The sequence below is a fragment of the Alternaria postmessia genome (assembly GCF_024291825.1).
Source record: "Alternaria postmessia strain BMP 2775 chromosome Unknown scaffold_118, whole genome shotgun sequence".
NCBI lineage: Eukaryota > Fungi > Ascomycota > Dothideomycetes > Pleosporales > Pleosporaceae > Alternaria > Alternaria postmessia.
In genome coordinates, this window is record NW_026260191.1 from 30,091 (window position 1) to 50,652 (window position 20,562).

A 20,562-nucleotide genomic window follows, 5' to 3' on the forward strand; every position below is an offset into this window, starting at 1 on the left:
GAATCGGTGCGAGACGATGCCGTACGGCTAAGGCCGGGACCCCGGAGAATAAATCAGACTGGGTTGTTGGATGTCCAGGCGAGAGTGGAACGCATCCGTTCAGGCACACCCGCTTGTGGTGGAGACAAGCTAGTGGTCGACCTGCATACGCCACGCGCTCATGCTATGTCCATGTACCTGGATCTCGGTCCAGATGAGGTTCTATCGACCTTGATTTCGATGAGTGATCCGGCTGTTGCCGTTAGAGTCTGGGGATGCAAGGCGAGGCTTCCGAGAGTTCACCAACCAGTGTAGGTGTTGCGCTACCGACACGCACCAGTCCAATAATTCGTGAGGGAATGTTCATGCCTCTTACCATAACAAGCTTTCGATCGCTACCGTCATTTTACCCCTGCGACGATCGGAACGTGGCAGGTCGATCAAACCGTTCGCTACGCTAGTTGTGACGATCGACGATACCGTGCAGCCGGAAAGAACGAGGCGTTGATGGGTCTGGTCCTGCGCCATCACCGCAAAACTCAGTGACGTGCTATCGATGGCGTATCCCACTGCTCTAGGCTTACATCTTCATGTACAGGCGTCGTGAGAGAGGCGTCATGTAAACCGACGGTCGAGGACTCGAAATACATTTGTCAGTTGCCACATTGTTGGGAAATTGTCGTTATCGAATCGATGGAGTGTCAAGAAAGACCATGGAACTGCGATGCCAACTATCAGAGATCCATGCGCATCTAGAAAGACCACTTGTCGCGTCTAACGGGCGGGTCTTGGAGAGGGACCACCTACTGCGATCCACCGAAGCACACTTCCAACGATGGGCGTGACATACCTCAAGCAACACTAAATCCGAAACCTGGAGACGAAGCGGATATTCATGTCGGGCAAACGAACAGTATCGTGTGTCAAGATGGTGTTGACCCTTGAAAACGCCCCGCATCGGCACTAGCTCAAGCCAGCGCTCGTGCTTTCGGAAGACGTCCCGGACTACTAGACTCCCTAGTGTTAAACTTTGAACGGCACCTAAGCAACACGGCTCTCTCTTGGTTGGTTGTTGATTTGCTGCTTGGCGCCTTATCTCAGCACAAAGCAACCAGTATGACGAGCCAGGCTTTCGTGAGACGCGCTAAATTCCAAGCTTCAGGGTCCCCGAGATGACGCTACACCACTCGAGCCTATAACGGAACAGCACCCGTGCTACAGAATTGCTTAAACATTACAATTAAGAAGTGCTGCACGAGGCTGGCCCGCACCAATAAAACAGTCCACCAAGCAGGTACCCAGCTTGGCGCACTTCCGATGGCGTACACCAGGCGTTCTCCAAAGTCGTTCCCAACGCAGAGTTCTAGATCCGGAGGATGTTTGTGGTCAGTAGGGGCCAGACTTGAGGTTTGGATGGAGATTTGCATTCCTCGCCAACATCGATCGAGGACTGTGATCAAGGACGAATTCCAGATAATGTTGGCTCAGGGGATGCTCGAAGAGTGTAGCTCTCAACATCCAGAAACACATAAAGACGAACCGTTCCTTGCAGATACAGAAACCATCCTCAGCAACTCCAGCTCCAGGCATCCAACCTTACTCTCGCTCTTCATCTCTCGTCCTCCTCGGCATCTCTTCCCCCTTCTCAGTCTCTGTTCCTCGCTCACTACAACAAATCCATCAAGATGAAGCTCCTCGCTACTTTCACACTCTTTGGCGCATTGGTCGCGGCCGCACCTGTTGCCGATCCGATCGAAGCACGTGCTACTACCAGCAGCGCAGTGAAGACTAGCAGCGCAGCAGCCACTATCAAGACCAGCAGTGCCGTCGCAGCGGTGACCTCGAAGACCAGCAGTGCCGCTGCAGTGGTATCTTCCAAGGCCAGCAGCGTCGTCGTGGTAGCCTCTTCCAAAGCAAGCAGCGTAGTCGTCGCAGTCTCTTCCAAGGCAAGCAGCGTAGTTGTTGCGGTCTCCTCGAAAGCCAGCAGCGCAGTCGTCACCACGTCCACGGCTGCACCGTTGCTCGGTGTCAATGTAGGCGGGTCCTCCTCGCCCCTCGTGGGAGTGAAGCTCTCGTCCTCGACATTGCTTGCCGTTGTAGTTGGCTCAGGATCTACATCTACCACGGCTGCGGCCTCCACGATTACTGCTGCGCCCACTGGCACTGCAGCTACAGCTTCCACAGCTCTTCCGTCCACGTTCTCTGCACCAGTCCAAGGACAAGGTGTCCTATCGCTTAACAACCTTCCTGCGATGCCAGGCGTGATCGACAAAACCTTCTCCGGTGTTCTCGGTGCTGCCTATGGTCTAAGTAAGTCTTCCACGTTGTTTTCAAAATATAAAAGTATTCAATTAACTAATGCTCAAACTAGTGTCCGGTGCATGCGATTCATCGTACCGTTGCAACATTACCGTTGCCGGTTCGATTTCAAACCTTCTTGTCGATGGCAACAACTACCAGACAGCCAGCAGTGTGGCAGCTTGGTGCGATGGAGGACGCTGTTATGGTGCTGCCACTGTTCCAGTGACGGCCACCGCTCCGTTCATCATTACTTGTGATCAGCTTAGCGGTACGCAAGCCTGCTCTGCTACGATCTCCGGGGCAGCAAACGCAATCTTTACGAACGGACAGTCTGTCGGTAAGTTTCACCAACTCCATCATCGCATTATGAAGCTAATCATTTCTAGAACTTTGGGGCTGGGCTACACCCGCCGGATACTGTCAAAATGGCGTATGCACTGCGTCTATTACAGCCGTTGGTGACCCAATGTACTAGATTCTGAGAGTGAGAAGAATGAGTGAGTAGGGCCGACACAAGGGAGATACATAATGCCAAGGAGGACGAGAGATATCGAGTAATAAGCTTGTTTGGATGCTAGTTTACTTCTTTTCCTATAGATGACAGCATGAGCTGCTACCTACCTTCTCTTCTCCGTAACCTCTTAGTCAATGGAATACTTTACCCAAGCTATATATGCTTTGAGCGTTGCCGTCATCCCACAAGGGTTCATGCCTCAAGCTTCCGCGCCTTCTCTCCACCGAGGCTTCAACACAACCTTCCACTTCCCATCATGGAACTGCATCGTGATGAACTGCCGAAGTTGAATTTCCTGATAACCAGCTTCCTCGAGCGAGAAGCGGGAAAGGAGGTTTGCAGATACTGTGCGCATTTCTGCGTACGCGAAATTCTGTCCAATGCAGTTGTGTCGACCGTTAGAAAACGGAAAGTAAGCATCCATGCTGTATCTTTTGTTAGCAGAGGTCCAAATTGCACCTCTCGTCTCATACAAGGGTTGTCTTACTCTGGTTCCGGCGCACCCTCCCTCTCCTCACCTTCCAGCCATCGTTCTGGCCAAAACCTGTTTGGCTCGGGCCAGTATCGTTCATCCCGATGTAGTGCCCTATAACTGGCTGAAACAATTGTATAGGGCGGAATATCAAAGCCATTAACATTGTGGCCTTGATCTAGAGTGCGACGACCTAGTTCAGAAGCAATGGGGTTCATGCGCAGGTTTTCTTTGAGACAGGCTTCAAGGTAGCGATATTGTGGGTCCGTTCGCACGGTTTTGGAGTCGAGGATGGGGGATGAAGGAGAAAGAGGGGGGAGCGAAGCGAGAAGCTTGTTTAGGGCTGCGGGAGTTCGTGCGAGTTCCACAAAGAGACATGCCATCGTGCCTAAGTAGATGGTCAGCCAATGTAAGGCCGAAGGGAGAACATGAGGGGTTAGAACTTACCGGATGTCGTTTCCGAACCAGCCAGAAGAAGTTCAGACATCTGATCAATTATATCCTGATTCGACATACGCTCTCCAGTATCCGGTCGCGCACCCTCATCCAACATATGCTGTAGGACATCGATACGTGCTGCGTTCTTTGCTGATCCCTGTGCTGCAGCACGTTCGTCGACGAGTTCGCAAATAGCAGTGGTCATTTCCTTGGGCCAATCAACCTCCCATTCATACCCCATTCGCCTCAGGAATCTCTTGATGAAAACTAATCCATACCTTCTGGCCTGCCCATCGAAGATCGCATTGGGAATCTTACTCCACCGCTTATCTCTGCTCGAAAGCATCTTTCTCGGATCGAAAATCTTGTCAATCTGCCCAAAGCCTTTGCCGAATGAGGACTCGCCCATGATGTCCAAGGCAAGGCAATGCAGATCGCGCATGAGGTCTGTTTGGATATTGCCATTAGGCCTGAAACTGAGATCTTTGGAGACGGCTTTGTTGACTTCATCGTAGTAGTTGTCAAGCAAGGTGGATACGCATGCTTTGAAGTAGGTGTCTAGTTTGTCCACAGATGCCACGGTGAAGGCAGGGCTGAGAAACTTCTTGAGGTTGCGGTGGGGCACTGGGCGGCTGTGATTTCGATCATTAGCCCATGTTTTCTTGCTAGAGGTGGGTATAGAGTGTTGTTACTTACATTTCTCCAAAAAGGCCTGGGCTACTTCTGTCTCTCGAGATCTCGGCATACATAGTAACCTTTGGTAGGTCAATGGTAAGAAGAATCTGTTTCATAGCCCCTTTGTCTGAGACCCAAATCTGCCTTGGTCCCAGACGAATCACATCACCATACTGTTTGTGCATCTTCTCAACATACTCGTGGATCGTGCCGCGGGCGAAAAGCCATCGAAGGTGCATAGCCGTGTAGGGTGCATACCATGGCCCAGGAAAGTTTTCGAGGCCTGTCTTCTTCGTGACAGATCGATAGTAGGATAGCGTGAATACTATGGCTAGAAGACTTGCCACTATTGTGCGTGGATGGGGCAGCTCCATGGTAGAAAGCTTGTCCCCGGACGTGAGTGAGTCAAGGGTCGGCATGACATGCCATGGGAAAGTAGGGGTAGATAAATTCATCGTGCTTGGTGAAGGGGAACGCGATGAGTGTGGTTAAATTCAGCTGTTGCAATGCTGACCCATGAGGTAGGAGCAGCGTCTTATAGTCACAGCATCTCGATGGTGACTGTCTTGTTCTTAGTTGTTTTGCCATCTCCTGTTTCAAGAAGTCAGTCGATCGCTGTAGATTCTCCGAAGACTCTTATCTTCCCAAAGTTTGGTTAATGATTACAGCCTTGCTGACGTAGCGTAGTGTTAGTCCACTTGCAGGGTTGTGAGCATTATGTACGCGTGATGCAGCTGTCAGCTATATGCATACAACAGTCAGCTGTCCACAAACAACTATCAGCCATGTATATACGATAGTGAGCTATGTAAATAAAATTCTCGCCTGTTTGCATGCAGCGACTAGCTGACTGCACATTGTAGCCAATGTATGAACTCGTATCTCTAGTCCGCACTCAGCAATAAGGATGATTGTTCGTTTGGACGGGCAAAACTTCGGCAATGTACGGAGTCTGAATCGAAGGGGGTCAGTGCAAGCTGACAGGTGCACCTTGTTCGTTCGGTGCTTATCGCTTGGCGAACCAGCTTACCTCGTCCGGAAATTGTTGTACCGACTACTCAGTCGCCCTGATATTGTAGTATGCACCAACGAGACATTGCATGAGGCTGAAGCGTTTCGGACCGCGCCAATAAAGGGTCCGATACCAAACCTTACTGTCTCAGTGTATGCTTTATAGGAAGATAGTCTGTTACGCATAACCTCAGTATTCGGGCCGCGCAGTGGATGGTAGTATGACTCCGCTGCTAGACGAGATCGCAAAATGCGACAGACGTCATCAGTGTTTGACATATCTAGGTAGTCCTTGAATCTATTAAGGTTTCATTCAGCCAGTCGGCAGTGAGGCGGGCCGTACCGGATAAATATCGAAACTTTGTGATGACAAGCTTCCAACGGTGGAAAGTAAGGCTAAAGAAGGCTCAAGCGCTTCCCTGGAAGTCGGGTCCCAGTCGTGGTGGCCTAACCACAATGTTTTCGTAAGCTTTTCTGGTGCAAGGGTGAATCCCTGGCCGTCTTGCTCACGCGAAGAGACGGTATATGGAGGAGTGCAAGTTTTCGAACCACATTGTTATCAGTCACTTTACCCTCTTCGCCAGTATCTTACATCTCATCCACGATACCCGCGTGTTCAATCATGACTCGCAAGAAGATCCTCCTCACCGGCGTCACAGGCTACATCGGTGGTAGCGTACTCCATCAATTACTCCGCAGCAAACACCCATCGATCCAAGAGGCCGAGATAGCGTGTCTGGTTCGTGGCCAGGACAGAGTTGCGCAGCTTCACAATGCCTTTGGCTCCAGGCTCAAGGTTGTGCTCTTCGAGGGCCTGGAGGATACGGCGCATCTTGTCGAGATAGCAAGTCAGTACGATGTCGTCTTCAACATGACGCTGGGCTATCATCTTGCCAGCGCTGTAGCCTTCGTTAAAGGCCTTTCCTTACGCCGAGTGCACACTGGCAGAGACGTATGGCTGGTGCATACTTCGGGCGTTTCGAATCTCGCTGACCAACCACTTTCCGGGGATCACATTGAACCCAGCCCGGATCGGGAATTCAACGATTCCGAGGACGACATCTATACCTATGAGAAGAGGCGCAATGCTAGGAAGAGATACATCCAGCGGACGACGGAGTTGGGCATGATAGACGCTGGTCTCGAGTCAGGCGTGAAGACAGTCGTCCTCATGTCTCCATTGATCTACGGTGTGAGTGATGCCTCCACGTCCCCGCAATCTGCGGAACCCCATGGTACTAACTCCTAGGCCAGGTTGGCACGGGATTATGGAACAAGCGTAGTCTGCAAGTGCCTCGGTTGGTCCGAGCGGCGATAACGGAAGGCCAAGCCATCGTTGTTGGTGATGGCAAGGGTGTATGGGATAACGGTACTTCTTTCGCGGCAGGTTAGTTACACGATGTACGCTAACTTGGTGCTGCAGTCCATATCGAGGACCTTGCAAGATTATACGAGCTGACGCTCATCGACATCTTGTCAAAGGATGGCGCCTCCCTTCCAACGGGCAAGCAGGGCGCTATTTTCAGCGCGCATCGACGTCACACGTGGATTGACGTGTCGCAGGCGGTCGCAGATGCTGTATGCAAAGCCGGCCTTGTTGACGGCAACATCGTGAGGACTGTGAGTCTCGCGGAGGGAGCTAGATTGCTCACTGGTGGCGTGGAGCAAGTTGCTGAGTTGGGTTTCGCAAGCACTTGCAAGACACGCGGTGAAGTTGCGAAGAGGTTGGACTGGCATCCGAGCGCTGGAATCGAGGCTTGGGAGCAAGGCTTCGTGGAAGAGGTCGATGCGCTTAGATCGAAATTGTGAAACGGCTCGGTGAATCTTAAGGATATTCGGTGCGAGTAGGGCTGACGAACTGTCACGATGAACAGACTTGCGTGCTTGATTCGAACGTAGTCGGAATAGATAGCTACTTCTGTCTGTCTGCGGTACTTGCGTCAAGCAGCCACGACAACGATTCAACCGTTGCCGACAGGTACCGAAGTGGGCAACTAGGATGACCTCATATATACTAGCTTCTAAGAGACCTAGTCAAAGGTACGTGGAGTTATCGTTGCAAATGGAAGCCAGTAGGGGGTTCCATACGTATCTGAAGATCCGGGGACCGGGTCCGCGCAGATCGTACGCCAAGAACTGGATTAGCGCGACACCTATCCACAAGGGTGGCCGAAAGTTAGTATAAATTCGCCGACGATGAAGGGGCATCGAGGCTGTAGATCACAAGCATCCTGCCTGCTACCTAGGGACGTTATTGCGGGGCTGCACGCTAATTCCTGGCGACACCGTAATCGATCATCGGAATCGTCATCCTTCGCGATTGTTCGTAGTGAACGAATTTTACTCTTCTTAGTATGCGCATGTCTAATGATGTACTCGGTCGCATACAAATTCCATACAACTCTAACGTGGCTGGTAAGGTTGTGACGCTAATTCGCCGGCAGCAATCACCAAACAACCACTTAACCAATATTCGTTGCGCCATTATGTAGACAGCTCCACGCTCTAACAACTTTGAAGGTGGTAGCTCTGTACTTGTCGAATCATCAATTTACCTGACGCGAAGGTCAAGCCCACGAATCTCTAGCCTAGTTTTTCTACGACTCATCCTTTTAGTCTCCTCGTTGCATTCATCTAGCGCCAAGGGCAACCTACTTTACTTATTTATCCCGCTTTGGTCAAGTTGAATTTGAGCCTGTATTTCCGTGGCTGCTCGTCTACCTTAATCGACGCGTCAAGGTACACACGAGTATATCGATGACGACCGAGATACAGTCGACTCGTTGCAAGACTTTTCTGGCCTGAGAGCTGAAGGAAAGGACTTGGAACAATACCGGTACCATTATACTGTTTTTGGAACGATTCTGTGTATAGAAAGACCCACGGTTCTGACGTTCTTCCTTTGGTTCTATCCCGCCACTCAAACCCACAGGATAGATAACAATATTGTTTTTCCATGTCACGTACCAGGTACCTATCGCTCAAGCTCAACGCCTGCTCTACGTTGACTTTCCAGTAGCCTCGGAAGTTTGGATGACCCCTCGTAAGGAACCGCAGTCCAGCAATGTCCCATCGGTGGCTACCGGCTATCTCGTCTTCAATCTGTAGTGCGTAGGGATGATCAAGCCTGAGTGTATCTGACGATACTTGTATCGAATACTCATCTGCCAAGAGCATGTCTGCATGAATCGAAGGTGTGACATGCGAGGCGATATGTATCCCTTTCTTGACAAATGAAGGCACTTTCCGCTTAAAGCGGATTTGATGTACAATATCCACACGAGGCCGCTGACTCAATCTTGCGAAAAGATTCGGTCCGACTTGCTCTAGAAGTAAACCCTCGATAACCTCTGCATCTGGTGACGAGATACAGGATAGAGGTAAGACATATAAGCCGGAAAGATAGTCGATATAGAGTTCAGTCTCAGAAAATTGCAATCCTCTGTTGGTCAAAGCATATGCACTACCCTGATACACGTGACTCTCTGTATGGACGAGGTTCGCACAATGAGCGAAGTACCTTGGGGAAGGCGCTAGCAAACTGCAGTACCGCTCCCGCACGCCAGGTTGCCGTGACGCGAAGAGCGAACGATCGTTCGACTGTTTCATGATCTCTTCTTGCAGACGTATGAACGCTTTTGTGCCCTCCCCATAAAGAATAGGCATCTGTATGTCGAAAATCCCCAAAAGACAATAAGCAATGTCTTCTGTTCTCGTTGTCTCTCTCTTCGCTGCCCACGCCAGCCTTTGAGCTATCGGAAGTGTATCCATGGATACCTGTCCGGTCAGAACATTCGTTGCAATAGCTGTGATTTTCGAGATACGGGACGACAGTTCTTCTCTTGTTCCAAGGAAGCTCCATAATCGGTCAAAGAACTCAACGTGTCGCGGAGCGACAAGCTCCTGTAAACACCAGCCTCTCTTAAACCATCTGGATCCGCTGATCGACGTCATGTCTCGGGTATCTCCAATCTCGAAGTCAGACAAGAGGACATAGCAAACAGCTGCATCGCGATACCATTTGAACATGGAGTTGATCGCTTCGCTCAGCTCAGCACTGCTGGTCTTGTCGATGCAACATGTGTCCACCCAACAGTAGCCAATGCCGGTTAACCTGGCTTTTCGGCAAGTTTCGATGATCTTGAGATATCCTGGTCGCTCCCTTTTTGGATTCTCAGACCCTCTATTCATAGCCAACATGTCCTGGAATGTGACTTCATCTGCTTCGGGGCCCCAGGTGTGTGATAGAATCGCATACTTGGGAACGTCAGACTCCACAAACGATTTCAGCTCCAAAGTGTCGGTGTCAATCAGTCGAATTGCCATGGTAAACTTGCTAGAGCCGATGATGGTGCGTGACTAGCGTTGAGGGAAGGATTGTCGCGCAACGTGTTGTACGCCGTCCGCCAGATAAGCCAGTTCGCGGGGTAATCGACACGCTACGTTTTAGTCATCAGCGTACGTGAGCATGTGCCATCAGGCTAAATGAGTGGCATTTGTGAGCAAGTTAATCATCATGAGGCTGGAAGGTCTCACGTCTCATTCTAGTAAGAAAGATGTATGATGTCTCAAGGAAATGGTGGCGCAAGAGTGGCTACTTGGAGAGCCTCGGTTTATCGGCCCCTCTTATCGCGGCCCAAGATTATTAGCTACCTGTTGTTGCTCATAAAGTCACACAACAATAGCTTGGCCATTGGACTAAGCTTTAATCGCCTGCTGTCTCCAGTCCATGATGGCTGACCTATGGAACGTCTGGTACAGTGTTGGGATGGTTGGATATCGCGCGAACACCTCATCACGTGGCGAGGACACGATTTCAGCCTTGCCACTGCTGCCTGAAGCATGGCGTTCTCCATCAACGTCAGGACTCCCATTCCTGAGCAAGTTTTGAACCGTCCTGCCCTTCCTCTGCTTTTCAAGTTCGGCTCCACCGCCGTCTTCAACCTCCTGAGGTCTTTAGATATGAGTTCTCTTGAGTGCCCAGCATATAACTCGAAGAGCGATCACGAACGGTCCTGGAGCTACAGTCCACGGGATGACCCTGAAGATGAAGGCAATCCTCTAGTTGCCGGTGTCGACCTTTGCAGCAATTGTCAAATCTTGAGGTGGCTTGGACTACGTCGCCCACCGACGGGAGAGCATATTCCAGGCGATCTTTTTAACCGCTATCGAGAATCCGCAAGAGCGCCTGTGTCCTCAACTTGCGAGTTATGCCAAGCCATTTGTTCATCATTATCTGCTACTCAAGTCAAGTACATAACCCTGTCACTTGGGAGACTAGCTGATGCTATCCGTCTGGACATATCGTATCCAGACCAGGAACGACCTTATGAACTTCTGTTCGTCGAAATCGAAGATGAAACTGACTGTACGATTACTCAGGAAATTACTTTTTCGCTGATACTCCCCGCACAGACGGGTGTGACAGTGCGACGAATCGAACCCGAATCGGTGGATTATACAGAAGTACGACTTTGGATCGATCATTGTGATTTCACTCATGGCCCAAGCGGTCATACCGCCACGAAGCTTCATGTACCTCACTTCAAAGTTATCGACTGCTTTAACCGGCAAGTCTTACCTTTACCTGACCTGCAAACCCAGTACGTCGCGCTTTCGTACGTTTGGGGCAAACCAAATCCAGAAGTCGATAGCTCGGAAAGGTTTCCACAAACGATCGAAGATAGTATAGACGTAACTTCAAAATTGGGATACAGGTACCTTTGGGTTGATCGCTATGTAAGCAGCACTATCGAGATAGTCTACACATTTCTGCGAGACTGAGCTGATTGGAACAGTGTATTGATCAAGATGACAAAGACAATAAGCACATCCAGATCTCCATGATGGATCTTATCTATTCTCAGGCCTGCCTGACGATCGTTGCAGCCATGGGCGATGCTTACGATGGGCTCCCAGGGGTGAATGAGCTCTCACGCAGTATGCAAAAATACCTTAAAATCGGTCAATTGCAAATGATTGAATGGTTCGTTCCACACGACCGAATTTTGATATCGAACTGGACTAAAAGGGCATGGACATACCAGGAAGGCGCTATTTCGAAAAGGAGATTGTTTTTTACTGATGGTGGTATTGCGTTCTGGTGTCGACGGATGTACTGCCAGGAAAGTGTCAAAGAAAGGCCATTACCATCACACCCACGGGACACTAGTAATGCTGGTGAGCAGCTTGCGTACATTATCCCTCGAGTAGCGGACGTGTTCAACCAAACGAGGTTCGCGAAAGTGATGGAACAGTATTCTCGAAAGACTATGAGCTATGATTCAGATGCCCTAAATGCCTGCCTGGGTGTCTTACGCGCGTTGGATACAACACACTGCTGGGGGGTGGCAGTGGAGACTTTTCATCGAACCACGATGGCAGATGATATGTATATACTCAACCATAGGTGTACGTCACCTCGGGATTTGACAGTTCAAACCCAACCCCAACTTGTTTCCAATCCATTTGCCAATATCGACACATGGAAACCTTCATACCTGGAAAAATCTGTCATGTACCTCGCTTGGTACAACATGGGCGCTGTGGAAGAATGCAAAGAACGCAAAGAGTTTCCTACCTGGTCATGGACGCGATGGGGAGGTAAAAAGTACTACCAGGATCACGGCTACTACACCGTTCGCCGTTCAAAACTCAGAACTCGCATCCCTATGGACGACGTGTATGGGATACTCAAGATCGAAATCCTTGTGGATGATATGGAATGGCTGAATGTCTTTGACCATTTCCACAGACTTCGCGCTCTCGAAGGATCCAAACTAGGCAAGATATTACGAGTCACGGGAAACACAGTGACGCCACGCTACGATGAGACACCAGAGGGATTGGAAATGATCCTGACGACTGAGTTTGGCTTTGATCTGCATCTGAAAACGTTCATTGACTCCCTCGAATGGACATGGGAAAACATTGCCGACACGGTGGCCCTCGAGATATTTGAGTTCTTTAAAGAATATCATGATAGCGATGCCTACGGCACCGTTCTCATTCTGAAATCAGACGGAGAACAATACCGGAGAATTGGTGTAGCAACAATCATGGATCTTACACTCGATTCTTTGAGAAGTTCACACCATGATTCGATCGAATTGGGCACTTTGGCTATAGCAGGAGCAATAACTCGTACAGTGCACATAGTATAGATAGTCAAATCCTCTGATAATATGGATCACTCAGGCAACAATACGATACTCCAAAAGGAAGGCTCTTGGGTAGATGGAACTATGTTGAGCGAGCGAACTCAGTCGTGGAGAATTAAGCAAAGATGTATGGCACCCTGAGATTCAAACCAAGATAGCAGGAAGACGACACACAACAAGCATCACACTAAGCATGTTGGACTTTTCGTCTTTTTCATTTAAGGGTATCTTCTTACGCCAGTATCGTTGGGTACAAAGAACACAACCAAAACACCATTGTGGTGACAACAAAGTTCTTCGCGGCCTCACGCCCCGTTGTCCATCACCTCCCACGGCCTCTTCCCCGCCCCCTTCCCCTACCTCCTCTCCCTCCTCTCCCTCCGCCCTTCCCTCTCGGCGCCGACCTCTCATAGATCTTGACCTCCTCAAACGGACTATCCGCGACCCTTAGGTAGCTCGGTATGCCATTATCCACGACGGCGAGCACCACATTCCTGCACCCATACTTTAACCTCTGGTTGGGATGACCATCCTCCTTGGGCCTGTCCTCCGGCACCTGCGCCATGAGGTCGTTTAGCTGTGCACCCGTGGGTATTGGGGTTGTGCGCGCGTCGACAACGCAGATACGGAAGTCTGGCGGACCACGAGCGGACTTCTTGAAGCGGGCTGTGGTGCGGTAGACGTCGAAGTGGACGCGGTATGGGTTGTCTGCGGAGGGTGGGAGGACGAAGGTAGGAGGGGAGGAGCGATCGTGCGTCGGTATGAGTTTGAGAAGGCGGTAGATGTCGTTGTAGCTGCGATACAAGCCAGGCTTGATGAGCGGACCGAAGGCGAGGGCCTCGGCGGAGATGGGGTGTTCGGGCTGGCTTAGGCGCCGCCAGACTTCGGTGAAGAAGCGCGTGACGATGCTCGGGCGGGATGATGGCTGTGCTGCTGCTGCTGGAGGCGGCGCTTGTACGATATCCCCTCTATCATCGTCCCACGTCCCTGTCCTAAAGATGACGTATCCCGATCTCTTCAGTCCGGCATAGACGTTGTACATTTCCAATGTCAGCTTCCCACCCACACCACTCTCGAACCCAATGAAGGCAGCATACGCCGACTGGAGACTCATGGGCGCGCCATCTTCGGTTCTGTATACCGTCTTGTCGCCGATCTCGCGCTTGACCGGCCACCGGACGTCCAAGGTGCCTCGCTCCAGCAAGAACAGGGCTTCTTCGGGCAACAGCCACTCTCTTCCTCCTTTGTTCGTTCCTATCGTCTGGAAGTGCTGTGAGCGGACTCTGTCGACGCATGCCATGTTGCGCTCGGGGTCGTACATGGCGAGGATATGGCCTTTCTGCGTGTGCGTGCGCTGCCACGAGAGGACGCCGTGCATGGCCCGGCGCGAGGCCTCGAGCGTGTCGAGCTGGAGATTCGTCTCATGGCTCTCAAAGTCCTTTTCGCCGCGCTTGGGTAGAGTGGGGTGTGCCGTGTCTTGGGCACTGTGGGGGTTGTGTCAGCCATGTTGAAGCAGGGTGGTGCGTGGGCATGTGAAGAAGGCGTACGTGAGTTTGTCGAGTTTGAGGAAATCTTGCGCTTCCTCCGTGGGGTCGTAGTCGGCAGGGTCAGGTGCGCGCAGATGCGAGACGTCTTCGTCTTGGTCGGCCATTGCTACGAAGGCGAGGGCGTGACGGATGTCATGAGTTTGAGGGTTGGATGTTTGGTGGGGAAGATTTGGAGACTCAGTAAAGTTGCGACAGGGATGCATGACTCCCGCGGCGGCCCTTTGCGTTAGCGCCGGCTGACATCTCGCCTACGGTTACCCTATCATCACGACAATGACACCAACCTTCACATGCTCCTGTCTTCGTGGTGCTGCTTTACCCGTCCATCGCTAGCCGTTATATACAGAACTGAATGCAAATGCCGAGCCAAAATGAACGCGTATCTTATGCGCCGTCTTGGTACCCAGGTAGGTACCCAGGTAGGAGGTGTCGCATCCAACGCCTGTCACGATATCAAGGCAAACTGTTCAACATATATCACCTCTGTGAATTTGTCAAAAGGCGATGCGACTAAAGTCACACCTGAGATACTACAGGGGGTGCAGGATAGACATAACGAAATTAGTGCTCTGTGCATTACACCGGACCGCGCACTAATTACGCCGAAGCGTGCGCATTGAGCTGGACCGCGCATTAAGCCGTGGACCACTGAGAACGGTATAGGTTGACTCGCTTTGTTAAATTGTTGTTCGAACACTATTGGGTGAAGCTCCGAGAATTTATATCAAACGGACGGAGAGAGGTCCAGAGGATTCCAAATGACGGTGAGCCAGAGACGTGCTCAATGCGTTGGAGAATCTACCTGAAATGCATGAGCAATACACATCCAAACAGTGTACGACTAGACTCAAACAAGCGGAAAAGCTTGTGCTGCCAAGTGTGGAGAATTTGTGAGCTTGTTTTGTTTCTTCGCTGGACTCACACATCCTATAGTGGTTCGAATTCGGTGCACGACCCAACGCTTGTGTCGATAGGCCCGAGAAGGACCTGGGGCTGATCTACACATATTAACCTATTCATATGTATTAAGGCTGAAGTCAACAGATGAGGACAGGATATGGTTAATATGCGATCGTTGGATTTTTGATAAGAAGGGCTCCATCCAACGCCCATCTCTTCCATCACCTTCGTCCACAACTTTAAATTCCACCTAACAAACATCATCCAACTCTCCAACACCATCATCATGCAGATCCAAGCAATCCTACTCCTCTTGGTCGCCACAGTCTCCGCCTGGGTGAGTATCCTTCTTTTCAAAGAACATTCCTAGAGACTGATACCTAGAATCTCAGCAATGCTTCGATCATGATGAACACTTTACCACGAACCATGCCCAGTTGGCTGAAGGCAGTGATCCCAACAACCAGTGGGGATACTGCCCATCTGCCAAGGGATGTTGCGCCGATGGTAAGACGTGGTACGCCTGCAAGAACGTAAGTTGCGTCCTCCAGTATGTTTGCGAGTGGTGCATTGATAGTTTGTAGAAATGTGCAGGTGGTGCTGCCTGCAGTGTCTCTGGAGGCAGGACTTCTTGCTAGAGTTATCGTGAGCTACGGACTCACGTAGTTTCGTCGAGACCATTACACACAGAAGCAATCTACTAGTTCCCAAAAGCAACATACCATACAATCGAATGCTGGAATGAACATAAAGGGCAACCCTGTATTTGGTACGGATGCTAGCTGTGCCTACTCACATTGCGATGCCCTCAATAATGCATTGACACGTTTGAGATTTACACTTGGTAGTGCGAGAGTATCCAACTATTGCTGACTGCAAATGAGTCTGCCTGTTGTTCGCCAGCGTGCCTCCATATTGATCAAGTTACCCTTCGGCGACATCATCCCCATTCAAGACCTAGCCAGATTCTGCCGAAGACCAGGCACACTGACCATCGTAGCTGTCCCATTCTCACCAAGACTAATCACCATCTCATCCACCGATAGACCAGCATAAAGCCACGCCCCATGACTAAACCAAGTATAACAAGCATCCTCAAAGATACCCGTACTGTTCATATCGGAAATGCCCCGGAATGCCACGCGCCAACGGTTATCCGCACCAATGGGATAGATCCTGACGTCTGCATCAACCGCGTTCAGCGCAGCAGAACCAAAGAACTCGACCCACGCATCCGACACAGCTTTGCCACCAGTAGTCCAGCTCTTCACCTTGAGGCCCGGACCATCATCGACGACCAGTTCAATTGCCGATTCACCACTACCATAGCGACCCGCATAGTTTTCCGCGACCTGCTCCCGGCCCACGGTGTCAAAATGCGGGACAGAGTAGCGCACAAGATGGTCGAGCAGGGCTCGCAGCGCCGGATCGTCGCCCACACCAGCCACGTTGACGGTGTAGCCGAGCTGGTATTCCGGGATGATGGCTGCGTAGGCGTTGTAATATCCCTGTCCGCCAGGCATGGTGTATATATCGACGGGTCTCTCGCCTGAGTCAAGGCCAAGGCTCGTGGGACGCAAGACGGTCCAGGGCATGCCGACAGCTTCGCCTTTAGAAGAAGAGGTGAAGGAGGCGGGTTTCAGCCATTTGGCCATGTCGGTGCTCGAGAGTAGCTCGTTGTTGAGGAGGCCGCGAACAAAGCGGGCGAGGTCCTTGGGCGTTGAGAACATGCCGGCAGTCCTGTGGGCATAGGCGAATTAGTACGGATGCTCGGTTCTAATCAGAAGTAGAGAGTAATAAAGTATGAGTAGACTGCTAGGGTCTGAGTTGACTCACCCGTTCCATTCCCCGATGTCCTGAGTTCCAAAGTGATCGACCTCTCCAGGTATGACCATCAGTGATGCATCCTGACTGTCCAGGCCAGTCGCCGAGCTCAAGCCCAGAGGGCCCGTGATGCTGTCTGCGATAACGTCTCGAAGCGATTTGCCTGTGAAAGACTCGATAGCGTAGCCAAGAATGACAAAGGCATAGTTTGAGTATGCGGGAGTACGACCGACGGGCCATACATAGTTGCTGATGAGCGCTCCTTCGAGAAATTCTGCGATCAGGTTCAGTAAGGAGTATAGACAGTAGCACGATCTCAAGGAATTCTTACCCTCTCGAGTAGCACATAGGCCAAATTCTATGGAATTGCAAATAGGGAAGCCTTCAGGGACAGTAGCGTTTTCCGGCAAGCCGAGTTCGCCCTGTAGGAAATCAGGAGGTCCTCGAAGAGAGGTGTCGAAGGCGTAGCCTAAGTGCGAAGAGTCAGCTGTGGTCTTCTTGGTTCATTGTCCTCCAGCCATAGCCTTACCGTCGCGCGGAGCGCCAGACAGATGGCTGGCTAGCATTCGCAAAGTCGTGTTCTCGAAGTTTTTCGAGCCTTCAAGCTGCGGTACATGCTTAGAAACAAGATCGTCTATGTCCAATCCCTCCTGGAGCAACGCAGAAAGAACGGTGAAAAGTTTCGTCACCGAGAAGATGCGGTAGACTGTGTCGCCATTGACCTCGCTAACGCCAACTGTGGTGTTGACGTCTGGTGCAGTCCAATGGTACTCAAAAACTGTATCTTCAGTCGTGGTTATCGAGACCGAGTAAGAGGTGGAAGACGTGTTGAAGAGATTCGCTTCACTGTTCAGTCGGTCCAGTGCAGCCTTTAGTGGCTCAGGATCGAACTTGGGGGCGATGGAAAGGTCGGGGGGTGGTAGGAGTGGGATGCCTGCTGGAGGACAATACTCCGTGGCTGAGGCAAGACTCGCGCACGCGAGTGCCGTTGTTGATAGCAGATACTGTTTCATGTTGCGATTGAAGACAATGAACAAGATAGACACTCTTTCGATGTGAGGAATGTGTGAAATTAGTAGCGGAAGATGATAATGGTTTGGTAGCTGCTACAACAGAGCATGCGTTGAGCTTATATACTATGATCCTGCTGCGACCAGGCAGACCCAATCAAGTACATGGCTGAACAAAACCTCAGTCGCGATCATAGATACTCGTTTTGCCAATGTCGACGCTTGGGCTGTACCTTGCGATCTCGTTGTTCAGTGCTTGGCTGAGTCCCGAAGTCGCGGTTTCCTCCTAGAGCAGCATAGTTGTTCCTAGCGTTGCGCAGGTAAGTGCATAGCGATGAGATCCTTCTGTAGAGGTGACTCAGCTTACCAAAGTTCTCGACCCAGATTCCGTCACTGAACATGGCGAAGTAGTATACAACAGTGGTGCCAAGACCGCTGCGCAGTGCCCGTCTCGCCCCAATGGTATGCAGCGTGCTTGCTAAGCCCCCAGGTATCGAGGCCCGCGATGTTCAACCCATTTCCACGCTTGCTAAGATCCAATGAGTATTGTGTTACCCAAGACTGTGGCGACGGTGGCCCTGTATCCCCCAGATCATATGCTAGCACTACAGTGCGAAAGATAGGCGCGAACCACATTGGACCCAATCTGCGCTACGGCCGTAGAATACCTACTGTGGCTGAATGCCGCAGAACGCAGAACAAGTGCTTATTGGGGCGTTGGTCAGGCAATCCGCCAAGGTTAGAGAACATTTTTGTCCAATTAAGCGAGCCAAAAGAGCTTGGCTGTTCTTAGCAGGCGTGTTCCGCACGGATCGGAAGTTATAATGTTTTCCGATCCGTATGATGTCATAGGCTTGACAGATTCTACAGTAAGGCTTGTGAGCCTAGGCTTCATCTCAAATGTAACGACCGTTGCCTTACGAGGTCGGAAAATCTCCTAGAAAGATACACTGTGCTATAAAAGGGAACACGGAATGGATTTTAACTACTATACATATAAATATTTATCACATAGGTTCTAACACGGTGGCGAGATAGCCAACTGTACGATCTCTGTCTGCCCTATCGCGAGCACTTCTTATCGTGTGTTGTATTCCAATCCCTCAGAGACAATTTCGATGGTCTCACGTATGTCACAAAGCTTGCAAAGATGGACATAAGAAAACCTTCAAGGGAAAGCTCGTCCAATCCAGTGCATTGGGGCACTATCGCAGTTCAAGCCCGCTCGATTATAATACATCCAAGAAACCCGTGCCTTTGTGTAAAAGAAGACATGGTAGCAGCTTTGCACCCCGGAACCCTCCCGTGCACATCCCGGTGTTTCCCAACCCAGTTATCCATGAGAATGGATTTCGTCTGGGATACTCTTCATGCTAGGAGACCAAACAGAACCGTCTCATACCTATGAAACCAAGTTCTGACGTGCCCAATCGTACAGCGTTGTCGCAGGCCGGCCAATGACAATCTCGAAGTCGTCACGTTTGGTAGCTTGGTAACGCATTTGCCCAGATTCCCCAAGACGCATCGTCTGCACAGCGCTGTTGAGGTAGAGACGGGTTCCAGCATCCGAAATTGTCGCGACGTAAGCCTTGAGCGCCTCTGAATTGTAGACGTTGCATTCGATCTTCGTTCCGGTGGCTTGAGTGATGATCTCGGCAGCCTGTGGACCAGTGAGGATTTCTGGGCTCAAGCCGTAATCAGCACCAGCGTGCTTCTCGGGTCCCTCGCGAAGCACCGCGGCTGCCAAAGTACCGATATCAGCAGCTGAAACCCAGCCCAATGCGGCCTCACCCCACATAACATCAAAAGAGCCTTTCTCGATGGTTGATGGCTCAGTCACCAACAGAGAATCTAGGATGACGTTTGGGTGCAGATTGGTCCAAGCCATTCCAGAAGCTTTGATGTAGGTTTCGATCATATCGTGCCAGCTAAAATGCGGAATGTGATCCCGGCCTGAACTATAGACACCAAGGTGAACTACAAACTTAACACCAGCAGCTGCCGCCGCATCGATAAGCATCTTGCTTTGGTACAGCATGTCTGCCGTGTAGCCAGTAACCATGAAGAGCCTGTCGATACCTTGCAATGCTGATGGTAGGGTGTTCGGGTCGTCGAGATTGAGGATGACGGCTTGTCGTCCTTGTTGGCGCCATTGTTCAGCGGTCTCGGCCCGGCTTGTGGCTAAACGTACGTGGATGCCTTCGTGATTGGCATCGAGCTCCTTAACAACTTGCGAGCCCACCTTGCCAGAGGCGCCGATTACAAGTACCGTGGTCATTGTGCTGATACGCCTGATGAAACGAGTCGAGATTTTGCTGAGGTTGTTGAGATTTTGTCCTGAAATTTTTGCTTTCCTTGGTGTATCTTATAGCAGGATACGGAACCAAAGACATCCGAGCCAGTAAGGCCACTAGTGGCGTGGTGGAGAGGAGAACGTGAATACTCCACTACAATAAAACTTAGCGTATAGAAAATACGAAGCTTACTAAGAGGTACGTAATCTATTCCATAGTTCTATGCATATCTTACGTATCAGCGTTACTAGCTATGCTAGAATTCTTAGATAACCTATGCAGCCTTAACACGTTCTACCTTCAAGTAATTGCACTGTATTCTACTAGGAATTGTATGATGGGAAGATACCGAGGAGAGTATTGCGATGACTTTGGTTGTCTCTTATCCTTTGTGTCTTTGACTGATTTATATAGTCAAGGCTGACGAGCATTCCTCA

At 50.7% G+C, this 20,562-nt stretch overlaps 9 protein-coding genes across 9 annotated transcripts; 4 read left to right on the forward strand and 5 right to left on the reverse strand.

Annotated features, from left to right (window-relative positions):
• Positions 1–2,231: 2,231 nt before the first annotated feature.
• On the forward strand, positions 2,232–2,755 carry J4E82_010274 (uncharacterized protein; the record flags this gene model as incomplete). The annotated part of the gene is made up of 3 exons (XM_051736489.1): positions 2,232–2,289; positions 2,351–2,617; positions 2,667–2,755. 3 exons carry the CDS (start codon positions 2,232–2,234, stop codon positions 2,753–2,755), a joined length of 414 nt encoding a protein of 137 aa, XP_051583745.1.
• Positions 2,756–2,993: 238 nt separating this feature from the next.
• J4E82_010275 (uncharacterized protein) lies at positions 2,994–4,834 on the reverse strand (the record flags this gene model as incomplete). Its single annotated transcript, XM_051736490.1, has 4 exons — positions 2,994–3,219; positions 3,282–3,609; positions 3,714–4,336; positions 4,401–4,834. 4 exons carry the CDS (start codon positions 4,832–4,834, stop codon positions 2,994–2,996), a joined length of 1,611 nt encoding a protein of 536 aa, XP_051583746.1.
• Positions 4,835–6,012: 1,178 nt separating this feature from the next.
• Positions 6,013–7,199, forward strand: J4E82_010276 (uncharacterized protein; the record flags this gene model as incomplete). Its single annotated transcript, XM_051736491.1, is given in 3 exon segments — positions 6,013–6,625; positions 6,640–6,777; positions 6,814–7,199. The coding sequence occupies 3 exon segments, from the start codon at positions 6,013–6,015 to the stop codon at positions 7,197–7,199; spliced, it is 1,137 nt and encodes a 378-aa protein (XP_051583747.1).
• Positions 7,200–8,054: 855 nt separating this feature from the next.
• On the reverse strand, positions 8,055–9,716 carry J4E82_010277 (uncharacterized protein; the record flags this gene model as incomplete). The annotated part of the gene is made up of 1 exon (XM_051736492.1): positions 8,055–9,716. The coding sequence occupies one exon, from the start codon at positions 9,714–9,716 to the stop codon at positions 8,055–8,057; it is 1,662 nt and encodes a 553-aa protein (XP_051583748.1).
• Positions 9,717–11,905: 2,189 nt separating this feature from the next.
• J4E82_010278 (uncharacterized protein) lies at positions 11,906–12,553 on the forward strand (the record flags this gene model as incomplete). Its single annotated transcript, XM_051736493.1, has 1 exon — positions 11,906–12,553. The coding sequence occupies one exon, from the start codon at positions 11,906–11,908 to the stop codon at positions 12,551–12,553; it is 648 nt and encodes a 215-aa protein (XP_051583749.1).
• Positions 12,554–12,872: 319 nt separating this feature from the next.
• Positions 12,873–14,201, reverse strand: J4E82_010279 (uncharacterized protein; the record flags this gene model as incomplete). Its single annotated transcript, XM_051736494.1, has 2 exons — positions 12,873–14,034; positions 14,098–14,201. 2 exons carry the CDS (start codon positions 14,199–14,201, stop codon positions 12,873–12,875), a joined length of 1,266 nt encoding a protein of 421 aa, XP_051583750.1.
• A 1,082-nt stretch (positions 14,202–15,283) lies between these two features.
• On the forward strand, positions 15,284–15,663 carry J4E82_010280 (uncharacterized protein; the record flags this gene model as incomplete). Its single annotated transcript, XM_051736495.1, has 3 exons — positions 15,284–15,334; positions 15,390–15,530; positions 15,592–15,663. The coding sequence occupies 3 exons, from the start codon at positions 15,284–15,286 to the stop codon at positions 15,661–15,663; spliced, it is 264 nt and encodes an 87-aa protein (XP_051583751.1).
• Positions 15,664–15,947: 284 nt separating this feature from the next.
• Positions 15,948–18,232, reverse strand: J4E82_010281 (uncharacterized protein; the record flags this gene model as incomplete). The annotated part of the gene is made up of 4 exons (XM_051736496.1): positions 15,948–16,737; positions 16,834–17,095; positions 17,351–17,690; positions 18,065–18,232. 4 exons carry the CDS (start codon positions 18,230–18,232, stop codon positions 15,948–15,950), a joined length of 1,560 nt encoding a protein of 519 aa, XP_051583752.1.
• A 1,001-nt stretch (positions 18,233–19,233) lies between these two features.
• Positions 19,234–20,109, reverse strand: J4E82_010282 (uncharacterized protein; the record flags this gene model as incomplete). Its single annotated transcript, XM_051736497.1, has 1 exon — positions 19,234–20,109. One exon carries the CDS (start codon positions 20,107–20,109, stop codon positions 19,234–19,236), a length of 876 nt encoding a protein of 291 aa, XP_051583753.1.
• Between the last annotated feature and the right edge of the window lie 453 nt (positions 20,110–20,562).